This window comes from Eretmochelys imbricata, chromosome 18, assembly GCF_965152235.1.
Source record: "Eretmochelys imbricata isolate rEreImb1 chromosome 18, rEreImb1.hap1, whole genome shotgun sequence".
NCBI classification, from domain to species: Eukaryota; Metazoa; Chordata; order Testudines; family Cheloniidae; genus Eretmochelys; species Eretmochelys imbricata.
In genome coordinates, this window is record NC_135589.1 from 13,275,772 (window position 1) to 13,296,631 (window position 20,860).

The window sequence follows — 20,860 nt, forward strand, 5'->3', positions numbered from 1 at the left end:
AACCTGTTTATGTGACAGGAGATTAACAGCAGATTATGCATGTTGTGAATGTCAGAGCTAAAGTGGGCTGCCTCTGTTTTATTTTGAACTGAATATTTCAAGGGCCTTTGGAAAGAGTTTAACCTTGTTTTGTTTTTTTGGACAGGCTTTTGGAATCCTTCTAGTTTTCTGACAAACTGAAGGAAAATCAGACTGACAAAACCATTGTTTGTTATCTAACAAACTGTCATTGGACTCTAGTAGTGTTCAGAGCATATAATGTTATATAAACCAATTGTGATTTGTCAAAGTTGAAATAAGTAACTATTAAGCATTATGTAAATACTTGATGTTTAATGAAACTTATTTAGTAAAGTATTGCACATAGGCCATGTCCAATACTCAGAAAATGCTGGCTTAAGGATTTTTGGCAGTGCTAGAAGGGTCTGACTGACACACCTTTAGTTTGTAGAACTTCATTTAAAAAAAAAAAAATGTGGGAAAGGTTGCTATTATGAGACCATTCCGTAAACTACTAATTTCAGTAGTGGGTTCTGACTAAAAATCAATGTCCGGATGTGGCCTAAACTTGGTACAGAGACAGCATTATCTGCAGAAAGGAGTTGAGTGCTTTCACCAAAGCAAACAATTTTTAAGAGAAGCATGTGGACTTTTGGGTTGGGGAGAGATAGCTCTTACGGTTTGGTTCAGCCTCTACTGTTTATGGACTCTGCAATCCTATAACTTAGATTCATAGATACTAAGGTCAGAAGGGACCATTATGATCATCTAGTCTGACCTCCTGCAGAACGCAGGCCACAGAATTTCACCCACCCACTCCTGCGAAAAGCCTCTCACCTATATCTGAGCTATTGAAGTCCTAAGTATAGGTGAAAATTTGTGCCTCTACTGTAGTCTCACCTTGCCTAAAGTGTGAGATTCAGACTTGGGAACTGAACCTGGATCCCTTGTATGGCAGTTAACTAAAATCACAATTGCAGCTAGTGTTTCTGCTAAATAAGGATGTCTTAATGTTCTAACTGAACGTTTTGTCAGAACTACTATTTTCTCTTCCAATATAAGGCAAACCAGTTTATTTATTCTTCAGAATAAAAACCAATGTATATGCTAATAAGAAAACTCTTACTATAACTAGGATTTAAAGTTTTAAAAATAGAAATAAATGATCTTAAACATCTGGCTCAGGATATCCGTTAGTCACATAATTGTTTGACTAATGTATTGAAAGCCAGGCTTACTGTAGGGTCTGTTCTATACTTGAAAGTTTTGCTGGCACAGCTATGTCAATTGGGTGTGATTTTTGTTTTTATTTTTAACCTCTTCCTCCCACCCATGATGTAGCTGGGGTGGCAAAATATGGTTGGTAAAGGAAAAATTACCCATGTTGTGAAATAGCAATTGTGCAAAAATTAGTGGACCATAAGTGTATATTTTACCATGGATGTCTGATAAATCATACATCCTTGCCATTCAACAAGAACATAATTCTGCTCATTTTAAATCTGCAGTGGTGTAGTTCAGCTTTTTGTAAGCACTTAAATTAGAATAGTTAATGTGTATGGTTTTGTTACTTGTAGCAAAAGGAAATGTAATGAGTTGGCCTTCAGTTACTCAAACTTGTCTGAAGCTTCAGGACAGCTGCAACAACTGGTCAGTTTTCCACATAAGACAAAGTATGTTCAGTTCTTCTTCGAGTGCTTGTTCACGTCAATTGCAATCAGGTGTGCACGCACTGCATGTACGGTTGTCGGAAAGTTTTCCCTTAACAGCTCCTGTTGGGTTGGCTGTGGAACTCCCTGGAGTGGTGCCTTCATGGCGCTTAATATATGACCCTGCCAACCCGACCCCCTGCTTCAGTTCCTTCTTACAACTCTGGCTAGTTGTTTAATGTACACTGACTTCAGTTTGCAGAGTCTAGCACTGTGAATGTTGAGATACTATGTAGACAAAAGCATCCTGAAGGATAAAAATCTAAATATTTATCAGGTGTGAGGATTATAGGCAAGATTCCCTATTAAGTTTTAATAGGAGTTCAAGTCTGAACAAAAATGCCTTCCCCCTTCTCAATCAGGCTATGTTTCCTTGGTGTATGATGTAAGTTTTCCAGACCTCCATAAGGTCCTCCAAGAAAAGCATTGTGGACAAGACCCTGGAATGTGTACTGTATAAATAAGAAGAACCAAGTCCCTGCCTCTTTATTTTTGAGCAGGCAGTGAGACATCTTGGGCCTTTTTCAAACATGAAAAAGCAAGAAAGGGACAAATCCATTTTCTTTCTGTACAGGTTACTTTTATCTGCATTTGATATACTTGCACAAAGGAAAAGGAGTTGGTAGTTCGTTGGTGGTATGGACCTTGCATATTTGAGTGTTTGTTTCAGCAACACAGTCCTTCATGGGGTGGAATTAAAATACTTTAAATAAATGTATATCACTTGTTTCTGCATTATTTGTGCATATATGTGAGTAAAGTTGAAACTCCCTTACTTTCTTTCCAAGCTGTATATTACATTATTAGAAATAAATTCACTAAAATAAAAAGTGGAACTCTGTTTTTGGCCAGGAATGGCTTTAAAGAGGAGAAAAGCTACCCTCCATGTCCACTGCTCATTGAACTTAATTCTGGTAGATCAGAAACCACTATTACGGGTTAGTACTATGGAGGAGTTCAAAATTATGCAACACTGGAGGAACTTTTTTCATAATTTAATTTGTTCATATGCAGGTATACAGAATACATAGGACATAGCTATTTTCTGAGTATCTTCAACCAGTTAAGCTAAAACTTGAGTTCTGGTAAAGAAGAAGGCAGCATTTTTAGAACCGATACTTTAGATCACTAATTGCCTGTTATATGATGATGACAAATGCAGCTAGATCCACTTTCTCACATTATTTTGGGAAATTTTTTTTAACTAATTGGTGCATTGTTTGCAGTTAGTATCTTGTAATTGTTTCAGTTCATGAAATCTTGGTGTATATGCTTAAGTCAGACATGGGGGTTACTCCAAAAAGTGCAGAGCTGAATGGTTCTGCCTTGCTTTTGAGGGGAGGAGGAGAGGAGAGACCTATTGGTGATTGTACATATTAGGACCTTAATGGACCACCAAAACAAACTACTTTTCAAAGCTGACAGGTAGCAATGTTGTATCTCTTTAGAGTATCTGTTTATGTAATTATTTAACTCTAGTACTTAGATGTACATTTGCAGTGAGAATGTTGCTCTTGAAGCTTATGTGCAAGAACCTGCAGTTTCTTACATCTGTGGTATTGGTAGATTTTCCAGTCTCCTTGAACACTTAATAGTAAAAAGGTGCTGTAAATACAAAGGTTAAGCATGTAATTGGATTGGTTATATGCTGAGCATTAAGTGGAGCAGTAGGAAGAGCAGTGAGGTTGTGTGGAAAATAAGCAGTCCTCTCATTTTATTCCTTAAACCTGCTTTTAAATTTAAATTAATTTATCTTAGCTTTAAATAAAATACGACTTTTAATTTTTCTGTAACTTTCTTAAAAAGAGAATTTCATACACACAAAATGTGCAAGATTGACATGAGTGTAGATAGAAGTAAAAAACAAAACCAAAGCAGATGTTGCATCAGCAACAGTAGTCTCCATGAAGTGGCCTTGAAAAATCGCCATGAAAAAATTTGAGCCCTGGCACAGGCAATTCATCTTCTTTGTTCTGATGCCTGGTTAATAATAAAAAAATGAATTTCACTTGCCTGTCTAAAGCAACTCTCTTCATGAGTGGGTAAACAGAACTTTGCAAAGCTGCTATAGAGAGAAATTGGTGAGCTGTTCGTATCAGTAAAAGGTTCTTGCATATGTATCCGTATACAAAAAGGAAGTATTTGCAGATGAAGGTATAGACAGAAAACTTTTTTTTTTTTAAATAAAGAACACTTTGGAAAAATGGAGGCATAAATGCATGTAACATTAAGAAACCAGATTTCTTTGTTTTAATAATGTGCTGGTTCAAAATCTGAAAATTCAAAGTGGGAAAACATTTTCAGTATTTTAATAACTTTTAAAATAAAAATTAACTTTGTTTCCATAATCTTTTATTGTTCTTTATAGTTAACAAGCACAAGCCATGGATTGAAACGACATATCATGGTATAGTTACAGAAAATGACAACACAGTACTCCTGGATCCCCCATTGATAGCCCTGGATAAAGATGCGCCTCTGCGGTTTGCAGGTACAGAATCTATCTTTATTGGTTTTTCCGTTGATGTAAGTTCTTGTTTGTTAAAGATGCTGTGTGTTACTCAGCATTTTTTTTCCTAATGAACTGCAGCTTAAGAATGCTTCTTAAGGTTTTCCATAGCAAATGTTGGTTCATGATACTGGGTTTGTGTTTAAAAGATACAGCTCTTCTAAACAAGAGGTTGTTGTATCTTGCAGACTAGAGGTTTTATGCTTACACATTTCACTTCACAAGGAACATCCAGACAGACTGGTACAAGTGTAGATTCTAACCATCTCTTAAATACTTGTGCTCCAGATTACAGTTGCACCATTCAACACAGAAAACGTTCTGCGAAAGTCCGTTTTCTTATCATTCTGAAAGGACCCACCATTTATCTTCATAGTCTTCTTGGCTTGTGCTGGTTCTCAATTATAGACTGAAGGGGTTTGGTGAGGGTATGATTAATTGCTATCAAGATTAATGTTGTGTTCCTTTTGCACCATTTTTGGATTGAGGTTTTCTGCAGAAATCCAAAGGGTCAGTTTATTCAGTAATGTTGGATAATCTTTGGAAATGGATATCCTTTTCTACCTCTACAGTCACTCAGTCTAGTAGTTAATGCTATCCATATGCTTCCTCTGTGTTAGGAGATGAGAAGATATCTTATTTGTCTGTCCTGTTTTCTATATTAAAGTTAGTATTATGGAGTATCTTAAGCATCTTTTTTTTATCCCAGTAATATAGCTTGTTAGCTGAGGATCCTTTAGCCTGAAGTATAATGTTAGAAATCTGATTGCCAATCAGAGTAGCCTGGGAAGAATTCTGCATCCTCTTGGTAGGGAGACTGACTGTTCCTCTTAAGCCCTCTCAAGTGACCAACCAAAACACCTCATGGTCTGTATGCAGAATGCCTTAGTTTCTATATTGAAAGTGTCATATATAGTTTGGCCTGTTCTTGCCATAGGGCAGAAAATATATCCAGAAAATTGAGTTTTGCATCTGCATATTGATCTATTTATAAATTCATGGTACGCCCACATCTTGAAAACTGCATGCAAATCTGGTTGCCCCATCTCAAAAAAGATATCTTGGGATTGGAAAAGGTACAGAAAAGGGCAACAAAAATGATTAGGGATATGGAAGCTGTTCCATATCCCTAATGAGAAGAAATTAATAAGACTTTTCAGCTTGGAAAAGAGACAGGTGGGGGGAATATGGTAGAGGTCTATAAAATTGTAACTGGTGTGGAGAAAGTAAATAAGAAAGTCTTGTTTATTCCTTCTCATAATACAAGAACCAGGAGTCATTTAATGAAAATAATAGGCAGCAGTTTTAAAACAAACAGAAGGAAGTATTTTTTCACATATTCACAGTCATTCTGTGGAACTCTCTGCCAGAGGATGTTGTGAAGGCCAAGACTATAACGGGGTTCAAAAAAGAACTGGATAAGTTCATAGAGGATAGGTCCATCAATGGCTATTAGCCAAGATGGGCAGGGATGCAAAACCATGCTTTGAAGTGTCTCTAGCCTCTGTTTGCTAGAAGCTGGGAATGGGCTACAGGGGATGAATCACTTGGTTGCCTGTTCTGTTTGTTCCCTCTGAAGCACCTAGCATTGGCCACTGTCAGAAGACAGGATACTGGCCTAGATGGACCTTTTGGTCTGACCCAGTATGGCCGTTCTTAGAGTGCTTACTTCTGGTAGCTAATCCATAAATGTACATCTTATCATTTTTATATCCCTTAAAAATCCCATCAAGTTACTATGGCATTATGGTAGTACTTAAAGGCTTCAATAGAGATGGAGACTCATTCTAGTAGGTGCCATACAGATACATAGAGTGCCAGTCGCAGTACCAAAGAGCTTTTAATATAAATAGACCAGAAAAATAAAGGGAGATAGGTAATATTGTTATACTTTGTTTTACAGATAGGGAACTGAAGCACAGAGTAAGTGATTTGTCCTAGCTTGCACAAGACGTCTAGGAATTGGATCCAGATCTCCTGGTCCATAAGCAGATGCCTCAGCAGCAAGACCATCCTCTTGCTAATGTGCTTCAAGTGAACACTAAAGAAAGCAGTCTCTAAGCTATTGGATAAAACGTTAGTTATTTGAAGATAGGCTGTGTTTTACTTTTTACATGGGAATAATGGCTTTCAGTTTCAGAAAGAAATTGTTGCTGATGACTATGTTTAAAGATACAGTAGCCAACAATGGGATACAGCTATCCCACAGATAGTCTCTTTGCTTGGGCTAGATATAAGAAGATTGTGTTTGAAGGACATTTCGTGTTTTCAGCTCTCAGCCCGAATGAGATGTTTGTCTGCAGACACTTTCTTGTATAAGTAAAATCTTAAAGAATCTAGAGTTCCTGTAAAATAGTTGGAACTAGAGGCAATTCAACATTCTAGGCCTTATCAAGTTTAGGAATTTATCTTTTATTTGCAGCCTGGCAATAAAGACTGGAAATGATATGGAAATGAACTTACTAAATCAGCAGCCAGCTGAAATGTTGAGTTTTCTAATTGTGTCAAGTGTTATGGATGTACTGGTCACAACTCCCTAGCTAAGAGTGCACTTACAGCAGGGATTTAACCTCTTTATGTATGAATATAAAGCCTATTCTGCCAAATATATAGCGTTTACACTTTAAGTACAGAACTAATTTTACAAGAATTTACAAGACAATCCACAAATTTATTTGAGCTGAAATTAATTTAAAACTGGGTCCTTTGACACAGGATGCTAAGCTTCATAGTCTCTTTTCCTTGTCAAGAATGATCTTAACAGGATGATACTCTTCAAACTGTCTATATAGCTAAAAGTAACTGAAATCTTACGTATAGGCTATAATTTGAAGAAGTAGGCTGTAGCTGAGTTATAAATGACTATATCTAATTGTAGCTATGTAAACTACAGACAGGGTCAGGTCAACAGCTCAGGTAATTTTTAAGAGGAGCCATTGTCACCCTTCTTATACAGCTAATTTACATGAAACAATTACATTGGTTGTAATAAATCCACGATAGGAAGACTAGATAACTTGGGGGGAAATGTCTTTTAGAAATCAGTTTAATCTGGGACCATAAACACTTAACATTATAATGATTTTAAAAACTTATCACATGTCTTTACAGGACAGAGTTAAGATTCTTTGGTATCTTAATGTCTTTGGATTTCCTAAGTGTAACCATAACCCTGAATTTCGTGAGTTTTGTAATGATTGGTTTTGAGAAAACTGCAGCATCCTGTAATGGTTCACCCTTAAATTAATGATATTTACATTCAATCTTTAAACTAAATTAAAATGTAGTTTATCTTGGAATTGGAGACTGTTCTAATTTACCAGACCCTCTAACAGCTAACTTAGAAAGATACTTATCTGTAGCAAGAACAGACTTAATAAAGTTCTAACCATCTAATTATTGATCTCCTCACTTGTGTGCATCTGTCCCTTCTAGTACAAGGGAAAAGAAAACCATGCATAGAGAGGTGGCTCTCAATAAGAGTATGTAGATCAGTTACCAGCTTGCTCCCTCCCCAGTGATTCTTAACCATGGGTATTCTTAGAATTCCATGTTGTTCTACAGGTATGCACAGAGACTATTAAACAAAAAATAATCTAATAATGATATAGGAAGACAGACCTTCCGTCCTGTTGATTAGGAAAAGAGGATAGGACTTCTTTCTTACTGTTCAGAAATACTTCAAATGCTTGCCTTAATAGTCAATTGATGCTATGCAGTAGTTTGTAAAAGCAACAGATTAGGTATTCTGTATCTGCTGGGCAGTAAATGTCTTGGTACATTTAAAGTATAATTAAGCTTTAAGAAAACACTTGCAGGATATGTTCATATACCATATCAAATTTGTGAAGGGGAGGTTCAAGATTAGAGCATCATGTTACTTTACAAAACAACTCCTGTGCAGTGGTAGCAGTAAAAATATGTATGTAAACCTGCTTTACCTTAGCAAGTGCCTGTGACAATTGTAAGCTGACTTAATTGTGAGTTTAAATAAACATTAATACTGTGACTTCCAAGGAAACTAAAATTAGCAAAGTCCGAAGGGCAACAGTCTCAAATTGGCTAAGATCCTAGACTTTATATGGTGTACATAAACAAAATATGCCGAGGGCTTTCCTTTATGTATTCAGAGCTGGTGGACTCGTAAATTTAAATACATTATGAGAATTTCTAAAAGTATTTGTCTAGCATTAAATAGGACAGTACTCTAATTTCCTTTTGAGGAGTTTCAGAGTAACAGCCGTGTTAGTCTGTATTCGCAAAAAGAAAAGGAGTACTTGTGGCACCTTAGAGACTAACCAATTTATTTGAGCATGAGCTTTCGTGAGCTACAGCTCACTTCATCAGATACATACCGTGGAAACTGCAGCAGACTTTATATATACACAGAGAATATATAAAGTCTGCTGCAGTTTCCACGGTATGTATCTGATGAAGTGAGCTGTAGCTCACGAAAGCTCATGCTCAAATAAATTGGTTAGTCTCTAAGGTGCCACAAGTACTCCTTTTCTTTTGAGGAGTGAAGATGTGGGCGTGGTGCTGAATCAGCATGATGACCTATTCTGGATAATACTTGGTGGTGGCTTATGCATATCTTAGAACAGAGAATAGTATTGTCATTGTCCAGCATCATTTTTGTGGGTGTTTAAGTGAGAAACCCTGTTAGAACAGTGACAAGATGTTGTCATAGCAAAACAAAGAGCTTCAGATTAATTGTTTTATTCTGCTTTAAGTGGTAAAGACTTAAATTGGTTAGACATGCACAATTTGTGTTGCCTAAAAGAGCTGAAGTTCTAATAAACTGCCCTTGCTTGTAGAAATTAAACCACTTCTTAAACTCTAATTTGGTTTTAAAATATTTAAAGTGAACTATTTAACCACTCTGATCATCCTCCATGTTATCCATCTTGAAACCTGTCAATGTGCTTTAATAATGCATTGAATTGTGGGACAAGGAACAGCAGTATTTTATGATTCATTAATATTGCTTTGCTCACTTGAATTGCACTATGGATGGTTCCCAATATTATGGCTTAAATATGATTACACATTCAAAGAATCCCAGGTGTTTGAAGCTAAATGTGATTATCCAAATATCTGCTTCCAAGTTAATTTGAGTGATTGGACATATGGAATATAGCATATTTAAATAAAAGCAGGGATCTGAATGTGGTCCTACCAAATTGCCTTGTCTTGCTTTCTGACGTCAAAGTAGTCCTTGTGTAATAAATCTTGCTGATACCCTATTATGTATCATGGGAATGCCTGGGGAGGATGACTGACAAAGTTGTGCAGTGAATCCTGTGTGAAAGCACTTCTACACTACAAATCTAGCTGTTGGGAGAATATGGTCAAATATAACTTTTTTTTTCCTGGGACAATCACATTTTGAGTATAAATGAGATCAAACTGTGTTTAAAAATCATGCTAATGCCTTAAATTCTTAGCATACAAGGAACTTCTATCTACACTTCAATAAGGAACTATGCTTTTATGGTGCTTGTGGCACTGGGTCCCTCAAAACTGTTGAATTTGCAGTGTTGATGGACTTTAAATGGGTTTAAAGTAGGACTTTGTTTGAGATGAGCCACTAGTGGAATTAAGATTCTTCGGCATGATTATAATAGAGTTTTTAAAAGGTGGTAGTTAACCACTCTTAAACCATGTTATTTAGCTTTCCCCATATTAATAAATATAAAGAGGGCCCCCACAAAAATATTTCTTGGACTAGGAATCTTTGTGTTTAGAGAGTACATGTGTATGCAACTCTGAAAAATGCTCTTGTAAGATCTCTGTTCATTCTCTTGAAAAACAAAAAACACGTCTGTTAGCCCCTTCCTGGAGATGCGTGTAACTCACATTTTCCAGTTGGTGACTGCTGTTGGTTTTTCTCCACACTGTACTGCCAGCCCTTGTTTGTTTAGGGCAGGGAACTGTGCTGACGTCCTGTCTGCAGCCTGCTAATGTGTAATGCGGCAGTCAACTGTATAGTGGCTCTAAATAAAGGATAGGTTGGGTAGATGAGTGGCACAGTTTGTATAAAGGGTGAGCTTCCAAATGACTTCCACACTTCAAAGTCCTAGTAATAGAATGATACATGTCTGGAATTTGTTAGAACATATTCATACTTTCCCTCTTTGGAAGAAATGTTTTTCTCTTTGGAAGGGAGCTGGTATGAGATGCTGACACCAGTATTTTAAGAAGAATTTAGACATCAAACTCTTTATGCCCTCTAGTTCTACTATTTTAAAAACTAATTTTCAGTAAAGTATTTTACATCAAAGTACAGCATAATACCATGAGAGCCTAAAAAATATTACTCTCATCAGAGCGTGCTGCAACAAAACAGTAAAAGGTTCCATGATAAAGAATGCCCTTGAGGAGACTGGATTATCTGTTTTCAGGCTTCAGTAAGGTGGATAAATAATCTTGTCAGTTTATACTGAACTGTATCTAAGTTTTGCTTAGCTACAGAGATGAAAATTTATCAAATGATAAACTAATATTCAACATGCTAATTAATTTCTGTTCCCTTCTGGGTGTGGCAGCGATGGAACCATGTTTCACCTCAATTCCAGAATGAGATAAGAAAGCTCTGACAAAAAGCATTGCTATATGAAGTAGTTATAATGTAGCATGGTGCTTGTTCTTATTGGGCCGGTTTAGTGCTTGATGCATTATATGGAACTTAACTTTGCTGTGTCAGGATGAAGAAATTTACTAAAAAGAATTGTTTAATCATACGAAAGCTCTTGATGTACCAGGCTCCTGAGTTTTGCTGCAAAATCTCAGTTATTAGTTGTACTGATTTAAGGTGTATGTTATCCGTGCGCCATCTGCACATTGTCTTGTCCATCTTGATATATGCTCTGTAATAATACCTTTAACTTGGAGGGAGAAAAGGGAGCCTGCACCCTTGAAATATTTTGTACTTTAGGAAACTGAAATGTTCTGTTTTGCTGCTTATGTTAGAGACCATTTGGGGGGAAATAGCTGGTATTATCTGACAAGCTCTGCTCAAACTTGAAGCTGCATATGGTCTGTTAACAGCAATTTATCGTAACTAACAGTTCGTTATGGGCTTCAGCTTTTTGATGCATAAGTCCCTTTCTTTGTAATGTCAGAGTTTTTGTTCCATAATGTTTTTTAAAATGGGCTTTTTATTAAAATAAGATCTCGTTACAATGAAATGGTAAAAGTTAACATATTGGGTAGATTCTTGTTCTGATAAATTGAACTGTAGTATATCTTGAGCAGAGACTTTAATACCCTTGGGAGTATCTGGAGACACATGAGTATTTATCAGGAAGATTAGTTGTGGATTACTGTAGTGGAGGGATGCCAAGGAATGTGGTACTTGAATTGCCTAGTGGCAGAGATTGGCATTGGTGCTAGAGTTAGAGTTCAGTTCATCAAGAATTGAACAGCTCTTTTTTTCCTCCTAATAAAGACAACTGTCACATTAACACACTTCAAGACATTAAGCCCAATAATGCATGTTGGGGTTATTCTGCCATATCATGGCCCTGCAGTTATGTAGTCTTCTGTAACCTTAATGCCTTGCACAGAATTCTTGACTCCCTAGGTGGGGTGTGCTCAGTACTTAAAAGCATGCAGTTGTGTTATAGTCATTTTTCTGTAGCTTTAGCCAGGAATTTAAGAAGCGTCCAGGTTTTTTTGAATAATCATGTCGTTAAAAATACCTTAAAATTCAGGATTATACTTATGTAAAATACCTTGGAATAGTTTGTACGGAAGCCCTAGGGGATCATAAACCTGGTGCATTAAAATAAGGAGCTGATTATAAACCTGTGGTCTTCAGGGATAACTTCGTAAGAGGTGATTTCAGAAACTAGCTCCTTTATAATAAGGATCCACTATTTAAAAGTGAGGCATTCTGCAGTAATTTTTCCTTTATCCTGTAGGATACGTGTGCTTTAGTATTGAACCAATATTTTGTCTTGTACTTATAAACATAGCATTGGTCTGTTTGCTGCATAGATAATCTCTTTTTAGAGCCAATATTTAGAAGTTTACTATTGCACACTTATGTATTACTAAAATAAATGAGAATTAACACTGGTTCCACTTGACTTGCATATTAAGAGTCGGCTTTTTCTGTAACTGCATTTCAGATCAAAGATCATAGTAGTCAAAAGTGTAATGTTCAACAGTGTGTAACAAGTGCAAGTTCATAGTTTAATACTATAATTTCTATTTGGACAAAGCATACTGTCAGCTGTATCTAGTAATCATGTGTCCAGATTCAAGAAGTTAAGCGGCTGAGTGTGGCTGGGTAAGAGGAGTGGAAATTATTCCTTGTTCATTAAGTCTGGAAAATATACTTGAGGGTATGAAAAAATGGGGGGGGGGGGAAGGTCTTCACAAGTTAAAGCTTTTTTTACGTTGAGTACGCTGCTTAAGTTAACATAAATGTTCATTTTAAATCCTGAATTAAAGAAATACTGTGAAGTTAAATTTGACATTGAACTTAGTTTGCGAACACAAGTTATTATAGAACCTATACGATAGAAATGTTTTCAGGACACATAAAAATCCAGTGGCAATGAAGAAATCTTTGCTGTCTGCAACCCCATACATTGCATCATTTAGTATGAAAACCTGGTGGTGAAACTGATGAATGTTTGCATTGTTCAAGCTGTGAGAAATGTTAACTGTAAACTTCATTAATGGTGAAATGTAAATTAGATTTAAAAAAAACTTTAGAAACCTGAAGTGGGGATAATAACCTTAAGTAAAATTTTAAAAAGCCAAAAAATTTTAAAAAGCCAAACCCCTATTCAGGATGTATCCCTTAAATAGAGAGACTAGTGTACACTAAGTTCAGTTTTCAGAGTAACAGCCGTGTTAGTCTGTATTCGCAAAAAGAAAAGGAGTACTTGTGGCACCTTAGAGACTAACCAATTTATTTGAGCATGAGCTTTCGTGAGCTACAGCTCACTTCATCAGATGCATACCGTGGAGAATTCAACTTGATGGAGTTCTGCAAAAACACAGAAGTTCACTTAGTATCTACCTGTTTAACACATGAATATCCAGTTTTATCACCAGTACCCAATAAGGGAATATGAAATCTTTTTACAATCTGAAAGCAAGTATTAATTTAACCTGAGAATTTCAGTGTATGATAAACTGAAGGCTGAGGTTAAATCACATTAGTGAATGAGGCTCTAGATTTGTAACAGTTAAGACCACTGGAATTTGTTCATACAATTTTGTCCAAAGCTTTTCTGTGTAATGTGTGCATCTTTGACTTTTTCCTTATTTGCTCCCTCTTCAGTCTTTCCTGTATTACTGACTTGGGTTTATCTTTTCTCCCTTTAGAGAGTTTTGAGGTGACAGTCACCAAAGAAGGTGATAAAGGGTTCTTTCTATCCCTTTTATGAATATTAACCCACTAACTTTGGTTATGAAATGGGGAATCAGCACCTAAACAGAAGATCCTGTCATGCTCTTTTACCCCCATTTTATTCTCCCAGTTTTTTTCTATTTTAAAATATATTGATAGAAACTGTTATGTAGCCAAACCCTTGGTTAGAAATATCTTTAAATCAGACATCCATTTGAACTGTTTGGGATTATATTTAGGATATATGAACACTGCAGTTAAGCTTTGGTTAAAAAATAGTACTTTCACTTGTAGCTTACATTTTTGGGGCATCTTAGGTTTCTCCCACACATTTTTTGAAGAAGTAATATAATTGCCAAAACATAGCCACAACCTGCAATACACTTTCCTCACTATATGATTAAGTAGTAATAGTAGATCTGATTTATAATCCAGTTTATAAATAGTTTTAGACATAATGAAAGTGATTTACTTTCTAGGTTTCTTTTTTAGGTCTGTTAGAAAGAAAAGTCTGACTAGAAAGGAATATCTAGTAAATCCCTCTACATGAAATAACTGTCAAGATTTAACATAATTGGTATATTAGTAGACAGTGTTGAAATGGATGCCTGAAAAGTTGGTATTTCTACCTTTCTCATTCAGTAGTTTATTTTGATTCCCTAATTTTAGCCAGGTACATTGCACAGGAAGACTTTGTCCTTTTGACCTGTTGACAGAATTTCTGTAGTTGTGGTGCTGAACCTCTACCTGAAGCTTCTTCACCTCTCAACTTGTAAATGTGCATTTTAACCTTCTGCTTTGGTCAAAGTAAACAAGCTGCTCAGCTATTCCCAGTAGCTTGGCATAGAAGATATTACCAGTGGCCTTGGCTGTATGCTCTCATAAGATCTACTCTTACCCTAGAGCTATCTCAAGTACTCCTGTGAAATGCCTGTCTACGTTTCTCTTTTGTATTCCTGCATGAATGGATGCAAAGTAAACAAGTTGCTTGGAAGGCAGACATATGCTTTTTTTACTAAATTTCTCGGAACTCACCCATTTTAAAGCACAGTGCTCTTGCTTTGTCCACAGACCCTCACAAATCCCTGGCTGCAAAATACTGAGTCATTTACATTTGAAAATGCATGGAGAGGTTTTTGACTGAAATTCTAACCTGTGCTGCTTTGAATCTCTAGGTGAGATTTGTGGATTTAAAATTCATGGGCAAAATGTCCCCTTTGATGCTGTGGTAGTGGATAAATCCACTGGTGAGGGAATAATACGCTCTAAAGAGAAACTTGATTGTGAACTACAGAAGGACTACACATTCACCATCCAGGCCTATGATTGTGGAAAAGGACCAGATGGCGCTAATGCAAAAAAATCCCACAAGTAAGTAAATCTGAGGGTGGCTGAGGGGAATTTCAGTTTAAGTAGTCTTCTGATTGATGTGGCCTATAGTCTGTATATTTGAAATGAACGTAAATCAGGTGATTCTGAAGGCTTAAAAATTATATTAATGCAAGTGGTTCAAAGCAAAACGAGAATTGCTTTGAAGTCGCTACACGTAAATTCTAGGGTGTAGTGACTTATTTGTCCTTTGACATATTGACACCTCCGGATGTTCCACAGGAAACTAATGTGCTAAATTAGGCTAAATTGGAAATACTGAGGAAAGCAGTTAAAATCCCATGAGAGCAAGGACCTCCAAGGGAAACTGAGCTGAAAGAGTAGTCCAAGGAAAATCTCTCCAATAGGTGTTAGTATTGTGGAGGGGTAAAGGAACACATGTTTCTATAATTTCCAAGCAGCCTGAATAGAAAATCAAATTGTTGGTTTAAGATTCCTCTCTTTCTAGATTAAAACAACAATACCAGAGCAATCTGCTCTTTATGTAGATGGAAAGGAAATAACCACATAGTAACATCTGCTTTAAAAATAATACAGCACTTTGGAAGAAACGTCTGTATAGCATGTGGCAGACTACTGGTAGTGCTCAGGGAAGAAGGGCATAAACAAGATGAGGATTGGGTCAGGAGGAGATGTCATTACTTTCCTAGCTATATATCTTACCTAAGTTAAAGGGGACACAAGCATGGGAAGCCTTTTCGTAGGGAAAGATGCTGTAGGAAAAGTGATATTTAGGTAAACGAAATATTTGATAATACAATCAACTATTGAAGAAATACTCAAAAGGAAAAGATTACAAACCACTTCAGAGACTGGGTGGAATTCTATCCTCTGTAAAGTGTGGCTTCATGTGACTCCCTCTGCACAGCAGCTGTTCATTTTGTAGTAGAATTTGCAATTTTCAGCCACTTTTCCCCATTGCTGCAGGAGACGGACCAAACACAAAATGGCAGAGTCCTGTGGCACGTTATAGTCTATAAGGTGCCACAGGACTCTTTGCCGCTTTTACAGATCCTGACTAATACTGTTACCCTTCTGATACCAAACACAAAATGTAAATGCCAGTTCCCACCAAAAGGAACATTGGCTAGATACAAAAGGGAAGACAAGCAGAGTCAACAGTTTAGAGCAAGCCCAGTGCATGGGTAAAAAAGCAACAGCACTGTGATACTTGCTTCCTAGAGCATCAATAAATGACTGCTTAAACCCACCCCCGGTGTCAAAAACTGCACTTTCACTTTGTGGGTGGCTAGGCTCTTAGTCATCAGCTCTGTATTGCTCATTCTCTTGGTGTTGAAATATGTTACTCTCATACAAATTATTGAGAATGTACTATCCTGAATCTCCTTAACTGATGTGTGGCAATAAAGTTAATCTCTTCCTGCTGATGAAAATGTATCCTGCATTAAAGGAAATTTAAATGTCTAGTGAGTCTCTTTGCACTGCATTTGTTGGCCATATTGGCTAAAATAAGCCCCCTTTTTAAAAGAGAAACTCTTAGGTAAGCATTAGAAATATTTACTTCTGGAGGACGGAGGCATTAATAAAATGTTTCTCTCTAATGTTTTTACATTCCTGACACTTGTTCCATGATTCACACTTTGCTCTTTGTTGTTTTCTTCATTGACACATTTTTCCATTCTGTATTTACGCACACACTGTGACAAGTGCAAGAGGAAAGGCACTGTGTCCCAGAGTTTCTGGGATTACTTGGCTCATGATAAAATATTTTAGATGGGTTTTCTGCTATTTTCATAATCTCTGACCTTTCACTTACCCCTACAAAAAAAGAGCTAATTTTGTTTTAGCTGACTTACACAACTTGATATATTCTTATTGAAACAAAACTAGTCTAATGTTCTTGATTGAGCCAGTAGTCTGAAGCCTGACTTCTAATTGTCATTTTATATTTGTTTTCCATAACAAATTGTTAATTAAAACATAATATTAGGTGTAGTATAAGCTTGCTATCTGATGGTGCATGATAGCAGAAAGGGATAGTAGCGTGTTTGAAGCACACAATTAATAATCAGATATTGAGGTTTTATTCCCAGTTTGCCACAAATTTTAGTTTTTTAACCTTTCTTTGCCTCACTTTTCCTCTGTAAAATGGCAATAACTTACTTATTGCACAGGGGTGTTGAGGACTTATTACTCCTGGGGGAATTCTGCACCACTGTGCATGTGCAGGATTTATGTCCCCTGTAGATTTCTTTGCTTCCCTACAGAAAAATTACTTTCTGATCGCTCCTTCAGCTACAGGGGGAGGAATCACTGTACACGGAGCTGCTCCCCCACCAGCCATGCATCCAGACACTCGCGCTGAGCCAGACCCCCACTCCCCCTGCTCCTGGGCCACCGAGATGAACCATAAGCACCCAGATCCCCAGCATACCCCCAGATTTCAACTGACATTCCTATGTTAGTTGAATGGCAGCTCTCTAACATTCCTATTTCACCCAGTGTTAAAAGCTGACCATTCTGTCTCTTCTCCAGAGCAACAGTACATATTCAGGTGAATGATGTTAACGAGTATGCTCCAGTGTTTAAAGAGAAGTCCTACAAAGCAACAGTTATTGAGGGGAAGAGGTATGACAACATCCTGAAAGTAGAAGCTGTGGATGCAGATTGTTCTCCCCAGTTCAGCCAGATATGCACCTATGAAATTGTAACTCCAGATGTTCCCTTTGCTGTTGACAAAGATGGTAAGAACCAAGGAGGGGAGAGAAATTGTTCTAACGTGGTACTTTAGAATAATGTTTCAAATTTGGGCAATGTCAAAATAAAATTAGTGCTTCAGAGTATTCTATTACAAACTTAAATCACTCCATTTTATAATCTAGTTCTACAGTGTAACTGAGCAGACATGTTTTTGTGAGCATTTTAGAGTCCTATTTGAACTGTATATAATATAAGGTAGGTTGTCTTTCACCGTTAGTATGAACCTCGCTATTTCACCTGTCTAACATATCTAGCTTCCACAAGTCTACATTCAGTGCCACACTCAAATAGCAGTGACTTCAAGTGTTTGCTGCTTCTGAAATTTTATTTTGTTGGAAAGTGTTGTGTCCGTGTCCAGCGCGCCATCCGTATTTCCACACACCCCCTTCCCCGCCAATATTTTAGAACCCAGGGACCAAAGAGAGCAGTTTCTAAGGCATTTGCTGTTTTGGTCAGGAAGGACAGTCTTTTTCAAACTTCTGTAGCATGTTTAATTGTGGGCTTTATTGAAGAAGCTGGTGCCAAGTTCAGGTCTTATGGGATGTTAACCATGAAGTACAGAGCCTATGGTCTGCTGCTGTTTTGTCTTTTAAAAACAGCAATATAGATATACCATGTTCTAAACCAGCTGTTAAGATGTTTTTCTTTCTATAACTGTTCTTCCGTATTTAGGATTGGTTTTACAAATAAACTTTCTATAAAGCTTGAAAACACCATGTAAAACCTTATTTAAGACACAGAGAGGGCTTGAGAGGTTACACTATGGAGTGGAGGATGCTGTGGTCAATGAAAAGTACAAATTTAACTTGCTCCCTGAACTGTGAAGGCCACATACAGTTAGAGTTCTCACTCCTCATCTGCAGACAGTTAAATCTTTGGTTTTATTGAAAGATTTACACTAACATAATGAGCTGCAAAAAGACAGTGCTAAGACTGCATCTGCTGCTGTATTTATTTGTGTTAATCTTCTGGATTTAATCTTAAAGAATTGAGTTTGCTGTTTAGGGTATTACACCCACATAAATTGAGGGAAGGGTTAATTAAAGCTTAATTACATGTTACCATCCAAGTCTTAGCACCTGGAGGGGAAAAAAGTATACTTAATGAAGCTGAGTCTAAAAGATGAACATATATTTGCTGTTAATTGGCTCTCCACTTTTGCCAGGTTATATAAAAAATACAGAAAAGTTAAACTATGGCAAGGAGCACCAGTATAAGCTTACAGTGACTGCATATGACTGTGGGAAGAAAAGAGCTGCTGAGGATGTATTGGTGAAGATTAGCATTAAGCCTACATGCAAGCCTGGCTGGCAAGGTTAGTTCAATCCCCTCCTTTCACCAGCTGCTATTACTTTACTGCAGTTAAACACTGGTAAACACCAGAGATCTCTAATCTTATTTCTTTGTGTGGATATACAGGCTGGAGCAAAAGAATGGAATATGAGCCTGGGACTGGTTCTCTGGCTCTATTCCCTAATATACATTTGGAGACCTGTGATGAACCCATAACTTCTATACAAGCAACAGTTGAACTAGAGACTAATCATATTGGGAAAGGTTGTGACAGAGATACTTACTCTGAGAAATCCCTTCACAGACTCTGTGGTAAGAATGCATTGATTGGTTTGAAACTGAGTAAAAGTCAGAATAAGGAATATCAAACGAATGGGCAGACTCAATAACGAGTCAGTACAAAAGTTGCCCCAAAATCTTATCTAGCAGACCTTTATATACTTGGTGAGTCTGACTGAACTTGATGTTTTCAAATGACTATCTCATCAGAGGAAGAAGAATCATATTGTAGTCCCCTTTTAACCTCCCTATTCTCCTATTTTGGGCAGTAATTTCTCTTACTGGTGAAAAATGCTCCAGAATTGAATGACTGGGGTGTGTGTGTGGATGTTCATCATTATTGAAAACTGCCTATTTTTCAAGATGCAGGACAAATGTGGGGGTGTCTTTTCAGAGGCCGTGATGAAGAGATGGATTATAAAGTGGAGAAAATAAGTCCTGGAATGAAGGACTTCACTTAAACCAGCTAAATCTATGCTCTGTTGCATAGGGGCTAGAGGGCCCTTTTGCATTCACCTATGCTCTGATTAGGAGGATTAAAATTTGTGAGCCCCTCCGATGCAAAATGAAAGGATAGAAATTATGGGCCAGTCTGTCAATGATGTTCAGCACCTTCAGTTGAAGTCACCCAAAACTGTGGGTGGTTTAGCACCTCTGGAAGTCTGGCCATATGCTTATAATGGCCTGTGTTGCCAAACCGTCTCATTGGGTGTGAGAAGGAAATTCTCCTCCCAAAATGTTAACTGAGGCTATGTCTACGCTACAGTTTCGTCGACAAAAGTTATGCCTCTGTTGCATGTCCGCACTGTGTCGGCAGAGCGCATCCATATTAGCAGCTCTTGCATTGACACGGAGAGCAGTGCACTGTGGGTAGCTATCCCTCTGTGTGCAACTGGCGGCAGGGTGCTTTGGGAAGGATTTGCAATGCCTCATGGGGCAGGTATAGCATCACATGATGCAGATTTCTCAATCCCATCTTCCATGTGCATCCAACTAGATTGCCAGCCACTTTTCAACTGAAGTGTTGGGGGAGAGTATTTGTGGGGGAGAGACAAACTAGCATGTACTGGGGGAGTGTGTATGTGCGAGATACTGTGTGTGTGTTGGGGGGAGAGTGAGTGTGTCGGCGTGCTGTCTCTTTAAGTTCAGACAGAGGCTGGAGCAACCAGTCCTGCGGCAGGGAGAGGGGGACACTTCCCCCCCATATTAATCACTGCCTCCCTCCCTGGCTCTGCACAGCAGTTGCCCTTGCCCCCTCCCCCTTCCAGCAGTAGCCTGTCTGCCCCTGTGTTCCTGTTGCCTGGGGAAAGCAGGATTTTGGGTTAATGATTTGCTATTTGCTGCCATATGCTTAGCTGTCAGAACTTCCCAGAGATTTAAAAACGGAGAGGCGCATGCCTACGTAGCTGTATGCAGTGCGGCAGAGTTCGAAACAGTGAGCAGAGTGGTCATGGTGGGCATTGTGGGATAGTGGGGGAGGCCAATTATGGCGACATAATGAATGGCAGTGTCTACACCAATGCTTTGTCTCTTTAACTTTGCTGCAAAAAGCTCTGTGTCCCTTGTCAAGGTGGCTTTATTTTGTCGGCA

At 37.7% G+C, this 20,860-nt stretch overlaps 1 protein-coding gene across 2 annotated transcripts in view; it reads left to right on the plus strand.

The window, feature by feature from the left end:
• CLSTN1 (calsyntenin 1) overlaps positions 1 to 20,860 on the plus strand; it is a 61,792-nt gene that overhangs the window by 18,612 nt on the left and 22,320 nt on the right. The window contains exons 2-7 of one of the 2 annotated variants that reach the window (XM_077837481.1): positions 4,078 to 4,200; positions 13,564 to 13,593; positions 14,764 to 14,959; positions 17,474 to 17,682; positions 18,864 to 19,013; positions 19,118 to 19,303. In XM_077837481.1, the coding sequence (XP_077693607.1) occupies positions 4,078 to 4,200; positions 13,564 to 13,593; positions 14,764 to 14,959; positions 17,474 to 17,682; positions 18,864 to 19,013; positions 19,118 to 19,303 (894 nt within the window). The remainder of the gene's footprint in view (positions 1 to 4,077; positions 4,201 to 13,563; positions 13,594 to 14,763; positions 14,960 to 17,473; positions 17,683 to 18,863; positions 19,014 to 19,117; positions 19,304 to 20,860) is intronic. The other variant, XM_077837480.1, reaches the window with a different exon arrangement.